The sequence below is a fragment of the Pezoporus occidentalis genome, unplaced genomic scaffold (assembly GCF_034315485.1).
Source record: "Pezoporus occidentalis ecotype Australia unplaced genomic scaffold, CSIRO_AGI_Poc_V1 ctg12, whole genome shotgun sequence".
Classification (NCBI taxonomy): Eukaryota; Metazoa; Chordata; class Aves; order Psittaciformes; family Psittacidae; genus Pezoporus; species Pezoporus occidentalis.
The window spans coordinates 8,494,358-8,509,312 of record NW_026912994.1 but is presented as its reverse complement, the minus strand read 5'-3'; the positions used below and the strand labels follow the sequence as shown (position 1 = coordinate 8,509,312).

Genomic DNA, 14,955 nt, shown 5'->3' with positions numbered 1-14,955 from the left:
ATATGGGCAGTTGAAATCCTTGGGTTTTGCTTGTTTTCTGTTAACACAGGGTAAGATCTATTACCTGTAGTTAGTGACCTGTTTTCACTTAGTAAGTTCCCTTGCAGAGATGCAAGATATTAGTCACAGTCTTGATCTTTCCTGCAACCCAAGGAATTTTTGCAACATTCTGGTTTTCTATGCTAAGCTCAGTTTCGAGTGTTGTAGGATATTATGTATTTTGTGGTTTACCATGTTGACAGTGTGAATGGTCAACTTTCAGTAGATTTTTTGAGAGAAATTTAAAAAAAGCTATGGCATAGCGTGCTATCCACAGACAGATACAACTGAACATGATACATTTGCCTGTAAGCATTCAAGGGAAAGTAAGCCTGAGACAATTATGGAGCATGTAAGTTTTCAGTGTCCATGGTTACTTGGATAAATTAAAAATAGATCTTGCAATGGGAAGTTTGAAGCTACTGTACTACTCAGTCAGACCTGCCTTTGTATTAGTGACACATAGTAAGAAAGATATCTTTCATTTGGTAAGAGTTCTGAAGTGTTAGAGCCGTTTCTGGGTTAAGGCTGCTTTATAAATGCAATACTGTAATAATCAGGAAGGTTTTAATTCAGGCTGCTTTTACTGCTGTTATTTTTGGGAAAACATTATTAGTAGAAATCTGTTCTATAAAACACACCAGTAAATTACTGAGTGCGTACAATATAAGTCATAATTAAGCTACATGCCTCTACTGGAAGCTAGAGGTTTCTGTGAGCTCTGCTTCATATTGTTTGTATGCCAAGAATGCTGATCTAAATTCTTAGTGTGCTTTTGTGTGTGTGTGTAATTACTTAAACAGTTCTTCTTTGTGTTCAACTGTATCAGCTGACATGGGGGATATTAATTTCTTCCTGTGAATGCTATAGTACCAACATAAAAAAAAAGAAAATAGAACCAAACCACACCCCCGTCTGCCTTGTCCTATTATAGGCTTTCTTTTTCTATGAGTAATAATGTGAAATGTCAGTTCTTGCAATATAGCTCAGTAACAGACCTATTACCTTTCCTTTTTATCCATAGTCAGGCAGCTGCTCCAGTGATACCAGTACTGATACTTTTTCTTCTCACTTCCATTTACTCTTGCTCCTGTGCACCTGAAGCTGTGTAATGTCTTCCCAGTGCTTTATGGCTACAGCGAATATTTAGATATCCCTTTTTCAGTACTCCTGAGATGAGTTTTGGGACAAGTGAGAGGGTAGACACACATGTATGTGAGAAGAAATAAAGGTTTAACTGTATAGCTCAGAAGAATTAAGTAAAATGCCTTTATCCTCTCCCTCTTAATTTGATATTATATCTAAATTGCATATTATGGACCTTATGATCCTGGAGAGAAATGAAACAGGAGGGAGACAAGGCAGGAGTAAGGCAAAACAAAAGAGACTGCCTTTTATCCAGTGTGTCCTAATTTGATCTTCCTGTATTGTGGGTAATTTCTCATTTCCCCAGACCGTGCTACCAGGCACAGTGACCTGTGAATATAGGGAGTAGATTTTGCCTTTGAAAAGCATGGAGTACCTCAGCCTTTCCTTTATCACTAGATCACCTGTTTACCAGTGGAGACAGGCTTTCCTTTGTCTCTCTTCTGTGGTCTCTGTCCACTTTGAAAGCTTTGTTGCCTTTTACATCCATTGCCAGTTGTAATTGCAGTTGAATTTTGGATTTCCAAGTTTTATCCTTGAATGCCTAGGTGGTACTTCTGCGTTCCTTCTTGGTCGTCTGATCCTGCTTCCATGTCCTGTACGCTTTCTTTTGTGTTCTAGTCAGCAGTTCAGAGTTTACCCAAGTTGGCCTCCTCACATACTGGCGTATTTTCTGGCATGTTGGGATTGTACTGGATTGAAAAGATTGTCCTTTTAGATTGGCTATCTCTCCTCAGTTCCTGTGCCTCAAAACGCAGCTTCCAAGGGATTTTACCTACTAAAGCTCTAAGCAAGCTGGAATTTCTGCTTCTGAACTCCACAGTGGTTTAGTTTATTGCATCCCTCCTCACCGCCCTCAGGGTCTTTAGTTTCACTGTCTCACAGCTGCTGGAGCAAAGTTTGTGTTTGCTAAATCTGGACAGTCTTTCCTTGTTTGTGAGTTGTGCTACCAAGAGCATCTTTGCTAGCTGACCAGTCCAAAATCTGTGTCCGAGGAGTCTTGGACAAGAAATTTGCTGGATTGCTTGTGTCCTGCCTTATCAGGGAGGGTTGGTGAAGTCCCTAGTGAGATATCATGAGACTCCTTCCACGTGTTTGAGTACAGTCTTCACTTTAGATAAAGACTTTTACATATCTCTTCATTTAAAAGATGTATCTTATAATTTAGGATGTCTGAGGTGGCTGGAAAATTCTACCAGGAAAATATTTTTTTTATGCCTGCTTGTGCTTACGCTTTTCTTTGGATACGCATCATTGCCAAGGGTTGGAGAAAGAAAACACAGGCAGACATGCGTTTACTTTGACTGGGTATGGATATTCTTATTTAATGACTAGCAGGGTATTAGCAGTGCATATGAACTCAGTGTTATCTGCTATATTTTTTTTTTTAATAGCTGAGATTCAGCTTTGCTGAGTCATTTCTTTATACTTGAACAGTAACTTTTGCAGTTTGAGTTAGACCTTATTTGCTCATGTTACAGTTTTGAGTCCGTTCCAGATGCTTTCAGGCTTAAAAGTCAGCTGACCTCACTGCCTAAATTATGGGGTAAGATTAAAAACCAGTATGTGTAGCTTCCATCCTTATCATACTCCCCGAGTCTGTAAATCACTAAAGGCAGTTATTTCTTTAGCACAAGAGGGAAAACAAAGAGTAAAACTTAGTAATATATTTTTATAAACAGAATAATTTTGATTTTTATTGTCAGGTTTTCTGTTGGCATGCTAAGCATCTGAGATGTTGTAGAGCATGTGCAGCTCAGTTTTCAGAAGAGGTATATATTAAAATGTTCTTTTAATTGCTCTGTACTCAAAAATTTTGGAAAATTAATCCTGACCTACTTCTGGTTAACTGCATCCTAAATAGCCTCATGAATCTTTTTTTTCTGTTTATTTCCACAGTCAAACTGCTATAATCATAGAACCATAGAATCGCCTTCATTGGAAGGGACCTTAAAGGTCATCTGGTTCCAGCCTCTCCCTGCCATGGGCAGGGATGTTAGTCCCTAGTCACTAATGTTCATCCCATCCAGCAAATTTAAGACTCATCCCTAATTATTCTGAAGTGATTGTTTGTCAGAGGAGGTGCTAAGAAAATTGCTGCCCTGCTTGCTTTTTTTTTCTTTTTATAACTAATGGCAAAGCTAGGAAAGAAAAGATAAATAGGAAAAGATTTCAATAAGCATAATGTAAAGGCTGATATTTACAGACTGCTTGTATGTTATTAGAGATAGAAACTCTCTCAGTGAATTAGAACATCAAAGATAGGTTCCTCTCTGAATAATCCCCTGGAGAAAAATTTAGCCATTTGCTTTACTTAAGATTCTATATATCTATTTCTATATATAGATATCCAACTTAGGTGTCAGTGTTTTGATTCTCATCCTTCCTAGTCCGGAGGGTTTTTTATTCAGTAAGTTGATTAATATGCAAGTAATAATTCCAGTCTTTATTAATGTCCCTGTATATTCTTCATTAATAAGTTTATGATGAAAATTGTAACACTGTCTTCACTGATGTGTTGGGTTGTTTTTTTTTTAATTATGGGCTTGGTTTTGGTTTGGTTTTTTTTGGGTTTTTTTGTTTTTTTTTTTTTGGCTTGCCTTTTTTTTTGGGGGGGGGGGGGCTTTTGTTTTGTTTTGTTTTCTTTTCTTTTTTTTTCTTGTAGCTTCACCAAAGCCCATATAATAGCTTGAAGTACAGGGACCATCAGATTACAGTTCAGATTAGTAAGGGTGCTCTGTATAAACATGCTGTCTAAAAGGTTGATTTTAAGTCCTGAAGAGTTTGCAGTGTAATTTCCTGCAAGGTAGCTGTGTGATCCAGATTGTCTTTTGCTTTGAGTTTCATGACAGTTGTCAGCGAAATCTCCTTTGAGTGACCAAAATAACACTCCTCTATATTTAATAAAGGATGCACGTTATCTTAATATTGCATTTCCTTGAAAAAGTATGTAATTAGATTGTGATGGAAATATGGCCTGTCTTTTCCCATTTAGCATAACTAGCATTGCAGTGACTATGCAAAATTGTCTGGAGTTTCTGTCAGCATCTCATATGTTTATAGACAACCTACAAGATGAAAAGATCTGTAGGCTGATTTTTCCCTGTCATGTGATATTTTAAATGTTTTTTCCTCCTTACGGTGTGATAATTTTTTTCTTTGTTTTTAACTTGATAAATACAAAGATTGTAAGTCTTTATCTCTGTGCTTTTGTCTTAGCTATTTTACTAAAACAAGTTCTGGTTATATTTAAAGGCATATAAGAACCTAGAGAAAGAATGTCTTTCAGGAATCATGTGAAGTTGAAAGTTGGGTTTTTTTTCATATTTTAAAGGATAATGGAAGCGGTCTCAGAAAAGAGAACATCTGGTTGGAAAGACCTGGGGATTGGAATAGCTCTTTGGAACTGGGAAAAGATATTTAAATTAGCAACTGTCTTGGGTTTAGGGTGGAAACAAGGGAGTTTGATAAATGACTTAAATATAGGTCTTACAAATTTCAGATTATACAAGCTATTTTATGTAATCTTTGATATTTAATTTTTTGTCATTGGAAATTAAATGAAATCTGTTCTCTTTAGAAAGTGTATTTTCAGTAGGTGTATTTAAGCCTTTAACCATGACTCAGTATATTAAGTGTTTAAATACTGTGATTTTATTTTTCATTTAGGTTGAAGATTGTAAAAATTTCTTTTAAGTGCAAGCAGTTTTTTATTCAACTTAGGAAAGAATTGGTGAGTACTGCTTTAAATATCATAAAAATGAGAGCAATGAAATCACTCCATACCATATGCCTGCATTATACTGGCTGATACTATGTTGATTCTTGCCTTTATCTGCAATTAAAAGTTCAGTTTCACCAACCTTCCAGCTATTTCAGTTTTTAAGTGGACCATTACAGTGCTTCATACTTCTTTCTTCCATTTAATTTGCCTTATATTTTAGATAATGTTTAGTTTTACATTTGTGTACAGGAAATGCAACTTGCTTATATGAGACAAACATTGAAAAGGTTGAAAGTAAATCAATGTTAAATTTAAATTCCGTAAGAAACCAAATTAAAACTAAAGGTAATTCTTAATGCTGCTTCAGTTGTGCATGTGCTTGTAAGAAAATGTTTCATTAAAACATGCTGATTTGCATTATTCAGATTTAGTAATACAAGTTGGCAGTATTACTTATATTTAAACAGAAGAGGTAAGAAAGTCTTTGCAGTTTTATATTGCATATGGCAATTTTTTATGCTTACTTCTAAGTTTGGGGAAAAAGTTGAAGCTTTCTGTGAAGAACATGTAGGTTTCACTGCTTGTGGTGTGTGTTTGCTACCCTGTGAAGTACTGCAGGACCACTGCACATTTAATTCAGCAAGAAATGGATTGTTCCATGCCTCCAAGAGATTAGTCTAAACCCAATACAGTTGTATCACTGGGAAAAGATGGAGAAATTAATTAAAAATATGACTATGTGATTAACTCATCAGATTAGCTAGAAGGTTTTGTACAGTTCTTACAGCTTAAAGGATTTGAAGACCTGAAATGCAGACTTACTGACTAGATAAAAAAGGTGTATTCTAGGCAGAAATACATCCTGAGTATTATAGGACTATTCCAGATTTAGAGACAATATGGTTAAACAAGAAAAATGTAAGGAGGAAATACCTGTTATGTCAGATCAGGGTAATGGCTGGTGACTAGTACTGATACTGAAAATAGGAGTCAGGTGTATCCCTTAAAAGCAGGTTCTTTAAAATGAGGCCCAGGAGTTTGCAGTTTTCACAAATGGAACTACCTGGTCACATGCAGGCACCTTGTTCTGAATTAGTTAGCAGGAGAGGTTTAACCTGTGTGCCTTGGAATAGTGTGTGGAGCTATCAGTTCAGAAGTAGAATCAGACGAGTTAGAGGATTTTGAAGTAATTCTGTGTAGAAAGAAATGAATTTTAGATATTACATGAAATAAATGAGAATACCTGTAAATGTGAAAAATACCTGTAAATGTGAAAAAAAAAAAAAAAGGGATGATACAGAAGGGTGGAGGGAATATTTCAGAGAAATACCAAAGACACAGGTATTTCCTATTACCCTACAGGAGCTATATGCTAGTTTTCAAAGGTAAACCAATTTCTGAAAGACCAGATGTCAAATTTTGTCTTGATACCAGTGTGTGTAACTTCCATTACTACTGCAGGAATGTTGTATTTAGACCTGAGATAAGAATGTGGGCTTTTATTTGGAATTCAGAAACTACAAACTACAGTTGTTTTGTAAGTCAGAACTTGAGGAAAAGCATGTAGTATCAATGTTCAGGGCCTTGAAGACCAAGATATGTAGAAGTAAAATTGGATTTGGTATAGTACTTAAGTGTTTTCTCTTATTTTCTGGAGAAAAAAAAACAACAACTGCATATAATCAAAGGTAATATAATTTTTTTCTAATTTTTTTTTCTGTTCCTTGTTAATACTCTGCATATTGCTACTTGCAGCAGAATGTAGTATATGTAACTACTATAATTTCTCTTCTGAGGCATCTTATCGAAGCCAAAAAATTAAAAAGCCTTATACTGTTTTCCTTAAAACTCTATGTATCAGATGAAAACTGATGGCAAGAACTTAATTTTCATTCATTCAGAGTCATGAATATCATGAGATCAAAGCTCAAATTTGGCTTCCAAAGAAATCATACCTGAACTATTTTTTTAATCAAACCTTATATTAAAATTATTTCCAGCTATTTTCCCTGAGTAGACTTGTAGGATAAGATTCAGCTCACCTATACTCTGCTTCAGTTAAATTAAAAGAACATACTTTTGTGATAATTATCTCACTGAAGTTAGTCATTAGACTTCCTCTGTAGTAACCAGGCACATGGAAAGGGTGGAACATCTTGCATGAATTGCAAGTACGTTTTACAATGGAATAAGTTGCTCTCTGGTGGTATATGCTTACTTGTGCTTTCACACCCATTAACAATAAAGGAAGCCTAAATGACTCTCTTTAGGCAGAAGAAACTAGGTGAAGTGACTCAGTGATTGCACATTTGGTATGTAAAATAGCTTTGGTCTAGTGCTTTGACTGTATACTTAAAAGCACCGATGTGGCAGTGAAAATATATTCTTGGTATGCTGATGATGTGTTTTGAAGTTTTGTGTAAATTTATACCAAATTCTACAGCTGAATAACCATATTTATTCAGATGCAAAGCTGAGATATTATAGGGTATTAAATTAGTGGACTTGAGAGAGGAATTCTCTCTATTTTTTCAAAACTGGGCTACGTATGCTTTTAAATAGTCCTAAACAGGGATTTTTTGAATACTGTTAATGAGTATTGAGAGCTTTTAATTCCAACTGTCCTCCAAAGTGCAAGTGCCTTATCTTTTAATCATCTATTAATTTTATTCTCTGGCTTGGCATTGCTTAGAGGCATCAACATAAGTGAAGAATTATTTGCCTACTTTTAATAGATTATATCTGTGTTTAAATAAATCACTTGAAGTCAGATGAAGCTGTCTAACATCAGTCATTTTCCACTGGTAGCATAATGTAATCTTGAATGGAAGCTGGTTATATATTCTGACAATTATATAGCTGGAGCATGCGTCCAGTGGAGTAAGTTTTCTTTCCATTGTTTGTTTATGATTTTGTGGAGGGAAGAGAATGTTTCATGTGTGAATTCTTCATCCAACATTAGAAGGTCTCTGAGCCATAATTTTAGTGGCAGGATTTTTTTCACCGTATTTTTGTTTATTCTTCCAGTTCCATATTCTTCCCTTCCATGCTTTGAAGCTGCTTGAGAATAATTCAGTAGTTTCATTTTTCTAGATGTTTCCATAAGATTCTCTGGTTTTAGTTAGTGGTATCCTGAGCTCTTGTAATATAAATAGCATCAAACTCATAATGCTGTGCAGCATACTTTAGTGGTCTTGATGCTTTGACAGCCAAATAAGCTGTTCAAGATTGTCTTCTGCACTTTCAGAGCTCAGATGTCCACTGAAAAATTGTTTGAGTCTGTAACAAAACCATACCATGTGTATTGTCCACGACCAAGGCTTGGTTTCAGTGAGTGGTCAAATATTTCTATTTGTTTATTTATATATATAAAAAAATAAAATAGGTTATATATCTGAAGTTTGGGCTCAGAATTTTTTCTTCTTACTGACTTCTAAAAAGAAATTGGGCTAGAATCACAAGGTGATGTATGGGTTTCTCTGCCCAAGTACATACTTGATATTAAGTAACACTGGCATTTTTTAGATGCCTATTTGATTGTTGCCTAATCCTCTTGAAGTTTCTGTCTTGTTTTGTTTTGGTGTGTTGTTGTTGTTTGTTTTTTTTTTGTGAAGAGCAGATACTGTTGGTATAATCTGCATTGAATTTAAGCTTCTACAGGACTTTTTTCCACTACTTCTGCAATATCTAGAGTCTCTGGTGCATCTGCCATTTATAAATTGCAAGTCATTTTGCCTCTGAGATGGGGTAGGGAATTTTTGCATTGTTCTGGTATTTTTCTTTGCTTAGGCAAAGTGAAACAGACCCCCTAGAGAGTATGTTTTCCAGCCCAGTTTCTGGCCTCACCAGTAAGAGGTCTGCTCTGAATCCCCTGTTTCAAGCCATGGAGTGGCTTGTGTTGGATGGGACCTTTAAAGATCATCTAGTTCCAACCCCTCTGTTATCGGCAGGGACACCTTAACTCGACCAGGTTGCTCAAAGCCCCCGTCCAGCACGGCCTTGAGCACTGCCAAGGATGAGGCAGCCACAGCTTTTCTGGGCAGTCTGTTCCAGTGTCTCACCACACTCATAGTGAAGAATTTCTTCCATTTGTCTCATCTAAATCTACCCTCTTTCAGTTTAAAGCAATTCCCCCTTGTCCTGTCACTACACATCCTTGTAAAAAGTCCCTCTGCAGCTTTCTTGTTAGGGGGAGGGCAAGAAAGGCGGGGGGGAAGTGAGCGAACGAATTACCTGACTGGGTTTAAACCACGACAGCCCCCTTTAGGTACTGGCTGCTATCAGGTGTCCCTGGAACCTTCTCTTTTTCAGGCTGAACAAGCCCAACTCTCTGAGCCTGTTGTCATAAGAGATGAGCTCCAGCCCTCTGATCATCTTCATGGCCCTCCTCTGGACTCAGTCTGATAGGTCCACATTGTTCTTATTTTGAGGGCCCCAGAGCTGGATGCAGTACTGCAGGTGGGGTCTTACAAGAATGGAGTCGAGGAAAATCACCTCCTTCTGCCTGCTGGCCACACTGCGTTTCCTGCAGCTTGCATATGGTTGGATTTCTGGGCTGCAGTTCCAACTGCTTCACTCTTCTTCCTCTCTATATTAAGCAGACTATTTTCCTCTCTCTAATAGGAACCATGGACACAATTAGTAAGACAGTAATTTCAGAGCAGAATCCAACTGTAACTCCCTGAGGTTGTCTTCTAACACTGTCTCAGCAGACCTAAGGCCCTGAAATACCTGTATGTCATTGTCCTACAGAGCATTCAGCATCTTCCTGGAGTCTTGTGCTATAAAAACATTCCCATAGGATCCAGTATAACCATCCTGTTATTTTGTGTGCTTTTGGCTGAAGTACGTGGACACTATGAACATTGCCTTGGGGTCTTATGCTGACCTCTCATTGTTTCAAGCCTACGATTTTCAAGGAAAACAGTGGCAATCTTAGGCTAAGTCCAGCTACAATACAGCAGTAGAGCCAGGGCTTGCACTCCCGAGTCATCAGCAAAGATTAATTTCAAGTGCCAGACTTATGTTTCGGTATTACAGAAGCTGCAGGTGTGGACAGGAGAAGGATGGGTGCACTTAGGAGCCAATATCTGATACTCTTCTGTAGCTTAAAGATGGATTCATAGCTGTAATTAAGATGAAGGGAAGGGTCTGAGAAACACTTCTCTCTGCACTGCAATGAAAGCCTTAAAAGCTATGAATAGAACTATTGTTGAAGTACCTTTAAAGCTCTAACACACCAAGTTCCTGTGAAAGTGCTGTTTCGCATTACAATTAAGCTGATCTAGCTGCAGCTCCTTCTCATCATGATACCAGCTCCTCCTTCATGCTTCATGCCTGATCTAGTGATCAGATGGTGCCATGAGAATCAGATCAGCTCCTTCTCTGGAATACAAAATAGGGGGAACAGCAGGGATTTTATTTTTCCCCAACCCATAATTATAATGCTTTGAGTGACATGAAAATGTATGATCATCAGTTCATATAATGTGTCAAATTCTCTTTTCAACAGTGTAAAAGTCTGACAGAGCATTAAAATTTGCTACATCATGAGAACTTCCTGTTGGAACTTAACATCTGAGCTGGCTCATCCTTTACTGTATCCAGATGAGGCAGTTCATAATTTTACATAGTTAGTTGGTCTCTTGCAGAATAGCAATGTATCTTGTTTATATTATTGTACATTTACTTTGTTCATAAAGCCTTTTCTAACTGAATAGGTAATGGATTTAATTTGTTTTGTTAACATGTCTAGAAAATACAGGGAACAGCTGTCAATACCTGGAAATTAAGAGAATGTAGCACATTTTTTAAGTTGAAATAAAGTATCAGGTTTTAGTTTCTTGGATATAATTTCTTGAATTTCACCAATAGATACTCAGGACTTGATGTTTACTCTTTAAATCCATTTTATTGTTTACCCTTCATCATGCAGCTGAAAATACAGTGCTGTTCTTAGCTGTTGGTCATGAGGACTTCCCAAATACAACACTGGGAGAAGAATTGCAGGTCTCTGCCCTGGTATTTCAGCAGATCTAAAGATGAGCAGACCAGCAAATGTGTAATTTGGAAAAGGAGTTACTACTAAGTGGAAACAGTTCAGGTGTGCTGAATGTTGGGAAGGATTTAGTACTGTGAAGAGAAAGCAGAGTGCTGATGGTGTTTTTTGACCTACAAAGATTGTAATCAAGCTCCCTCAACAGGCAGAATAGTTTAGCTTGTTTTGCACTTTTGCCTCTTTGCTTTACCAGGAATCAAATTAATCATTTAGAAGCGTGAACATCAGTTGCTCTCAAGATCAGTACCTGGTCCCAATTTGTAATTGGCACATGTGTGTGGTAGTTCCTCGCCTTAACTTCGGGAATCTTGAACCAGGGAATCATGTTGCTTCAGAATTCTTTAATCAGAGAAATGTTTTAATGCAGCTTGGGTCCTGGCTTTTGGGACCATTTCCATCTATTTGCTTCAGTATCACTAAACTGACTGTTAACCTTTTAACAGGCTCAGTAAAAAAAAAAATTGTTTAAAGAACATATTTTTAGAGGGTTTATAATCTTAAAAATACTTAAGAGGTATTTTTAAAGGGTTTATAATCCATAACATTAATGTAAAAGTAGAGAACCACCTCAAAAACCATAATGTAAAAAAAATAATAATTAAAATAACCCAAATATAACAGTATATATCTTAATTTCAGAAGTAACTGGGAATAATTTTTATCTGACATAAATTTTTCTCATTTTTAGCATGAATCTAGAGAAACATTACTAGGATTCAATATGGTGAATTACCGCGCATGTAAGAATTTATGGAAAGCTTGTGTGGAGCATCACACATTCTTCCGTTTGGACAGACCGCTCCCCCCTCAGAAGAACTTTTTTGCACATTATTTCACTTTGGGTTCCAAGTTCCGGTACTGGTAAGTGCTAATTTGAAATACATGCAAAAGAACATAAGAGAACAGGCAACACATTAATGAACATAGGGAATAATTTAGAATCTGTATGAAGAGGTGTCATAATTCAAGCAGCTTTTGAATCCTGCAACTGCCCCCTTCCCCTGCTGGCCTAAGTTTCAAATGTTGTCAGTAATTCTCTAGGCTATCTTGAAAAATATAATTATTGTATTACTGGGGGTTGTTATGGAGTTAGTACTCTTGAGATTGTCTCACAGGCTGCTTTTGCCTGCTTACCCTGCTGGGTTATGTTTATCTTAAAAATGTCTCAGAAATTCAGAGTCTTTGACCTGGTGTTTTTGAAAATTGATGGATCTCAGATCTTTTTGCAGCAACAAACCAGACCTAAATAAAGGTCAAGCAGAAATCAAGGAAAAGAAGCTTATACAAGTAAAGCCCACTTAAGCTAGATGCATACAAATAGGAACTAGGTGAAAACAAAAGACATGTATTTTCTGCACCAAAGCCAGAAGTTTAGAAAATAAGGATGAAGTCCATAAATTTTTAAGGGTGAACTTAATATGCGAAAAGCTTGGAGATACAAAGAATGCTGTGGAATGACTATAATCCCCAAGTATAATTTTTATTCTAACGATGGAATGGGTGGTGTTGGGTTTTAGTGTTTTACGCTTTTTACAAAAAAAAAAATAAAATCTCAGTTCAGGAACTGAGTTAACTGTCTCTGCAAGTCATGCAGCTTGCCAATGGCTTAAATAGTGCCAGAAGTAGAGAATAATAGAATCCATCCAGAATGGCAACAGTGTCTGTGACGTATGAAGAGAGATGATGAAAAGCTGGAAAACACAATAACAGACTATTTCTGTTACCCTTGTGAATTGAATAAATATATAAAGAGGAAAGTAATTCAGTGGCTAAATTTTTATGCCATCTGTGCTTTTGACCAGCATTCACAGCACCCATTTGAGAAACAGCATTCTGTGATCCTGAACAGTATTTGAGACTTGATTCAATGTTGCTGTAGTGAATTTTGGGGAGCTTTTTCATTTCTTTAAAGATTTTGAATTTGAATCATTGTGGTTACTATTACAGAAAAGCTCTTTGATGATGACATTCAACTTATGTTAATGTAAGATGAAAAGGGAAACTGCATAAAAATGAAGAAGGTCATTAAAGTTAATGAAGCAGCCAAAAGGCTAGAATTTCTGCAAGTAGTTTGAGAGGTTGTTTGGAGGCAGCATAATAGTAGTAACTCGCACACAAGGAGAGGTTAAGGGCACTGGGTTTGTTTAACCTAGCAAAGAGGAAGCTAAAGGGAAAAGCAAGAGGGTTAGCAAGGCTAACGCTACTTCAGGGGCAGTGTCAGAAATGGTGGAGACAAACTTGTGCTGGCAATGACAGCTGGTAGAACAAGGGGCAGCAGCCACAAGTTTCACCCGGAAGGTTGTAGCTGTAAACGTTTTGGGGGTTTTGATTTCTTGGAGGATAGTGCATTACTGTAACAAGTTACCCAGAGGGGTTGTGGAATCTCTATTTTTGGAGGCTTTCAAAACTTGTCTAGACAAAGCTGTGGCCAGACATGTCCTAGTGTTAGCAGGAGATTGGAATAGAGACTTCTAGCCAACATTTCTATGATTAAAACCAACTAATAAAATACTAAACTGCCAGGGCTAGACTGAATTATCTCCAGTTCTGAAAGAAATCAAAGACATGAAATGGTTGAATTATTAAATGTGTTACATATTCTATTATATCCATTGGAATAAACGATTCTAATGCAACAATTCTAAAAAGCTTCCAGGAGGGATCAAGAAGACAACTGATGAGAAAATCTGACTTCTGTACACCGTGCTTGGATTTTCAAAGTGGTTCTAAAACTGTTCCTCACCAAATACCGGAACTACCAAAACATGAAGAGTTTTATTATATGTTAGCAGCTGTGAACTGTTTTAACCAGATGGGAAACAAGTAGGACCCTTCTTCACAATGAAGGGAAGTTACCACTGAAGCAATACAGGGCTTTGTAGTAAAAGCTGAAGCTGACTGTCAAAAGTTTCGGTGGTATGTTGCAATGAGGGGTGAGTAGGCAGTAAGATGGTAGATGAAGTTCAGTGTCCAAAAATGAAAAATAATATACACAAGGAGGAGCATCAATTTGAAGCAAGTTATTACTGTCTTGGAGCTTCATAGTTCTCTAAAAACATTAAATCAGTTATCAGTAGCTGTTAGGGAAAGGCAAATACAATGTTAAAGTTACTGGAATGGAATAGGGGAAAATACAGATGGCTTACTGCTTGTCAGGGTTAAAATGTGTAACACCAGGAAGTTAGAAGGCAGCAGTTTTGAAAAAAGACATTTCTTACATTCACACCGTGGCAGAGGTTGGAAGGCAGCTCTGGACCCTGTCTAGTGTAATGCCATGTTCAAACAGGGTCCACTATAGCAGGTTGCCTTAGGACTGTGTCCAGCCAGGTTTTAACTCTCTCCAAGAACGGAGACTGCACTATCTCTGAGCAACCTGATTGAGTGTTTAACAGCCTTCGCAGTAAAAAAGGGGTTGGTTGTGTTTTTTTTTAAGGGGGTTTGGGCATGTTGTTGTCATCATCCGCCCCCCCCCGTTTAAGTGGTGTGTCCCATAATTCAGTTTGTGACATTGCTTCTTGTCCTGTTTCTGGGTCCATTGGAAAAAATCTGGCTGTATTTTTCATTTCCCTCTTCAGGCGTTTATACACACTCATTTGATCCCCAAGTGTTCTTTTCCTGGGCCTGAACAGCCCACATAAGCCAGTTCTTCTGGACCCTTAATTGTCTTTGTGGCCTTTTGCTTGACTTGAGGAAACCTGGAACTCAACACACACTCCACTCCGCATGTGGTCTTACCTGTGTTGAGTAAACCTGCTTTCCAGCCAGTTGGCCCTCAGCCTTTGCGTTGGGTTATTCCTCCTCCTCAAGGTGCAGGTTGTTGCATTTCCCTTCACTGAATTTTGTGAGATTCCAGTTGGCAAATTTCTCCAGCCTTCACACATCCAGTAGTTCTGTAGTATGAATATGAAAATAGCTAATTATTCGTTCATTTCATTGTGTGAATGTTCCTGTAAGGAACAAAACAGAGCAGAGTTTTAAGCATCAGTAT

At 37.3% G+C, this 14,955-nt stretch overlaps 1 protein-coding gene across 4 annotated transcripts in view; it reads left to right on the top strand.

The window, feature by feature from the left end:
• The window catches only part of PTPN4 (protein tyrosine phosphatase non-receptor type 4), a 107,787-nt gene that overhangs the window by 61,451 nt on the left and 31,381 nt on the right, over window positions 1-14,955 (top strand). For all 4 annotated transcript variants that reach the window (XR_009962471.1, XM_062607155.1, XM_062607154.1 and 1 more), the window contains 2 exons: window positions 4,855-4,918; window positions 11,656-11,828. Coding sequence is in view for 3 of the 4 variants with exons in the window: in XM_062607155.1 (XP_062463139.1) it covers window positions 4,855-4,918; window positions 11,656-11,828 (237 nt within the window). In the remaining variant the exon portion in view is untranslated. The remainder of the gene's footprint in view (window positions 1-4,854; window positions 4,919-11,655; window positions 11,829-14,955) is intronic.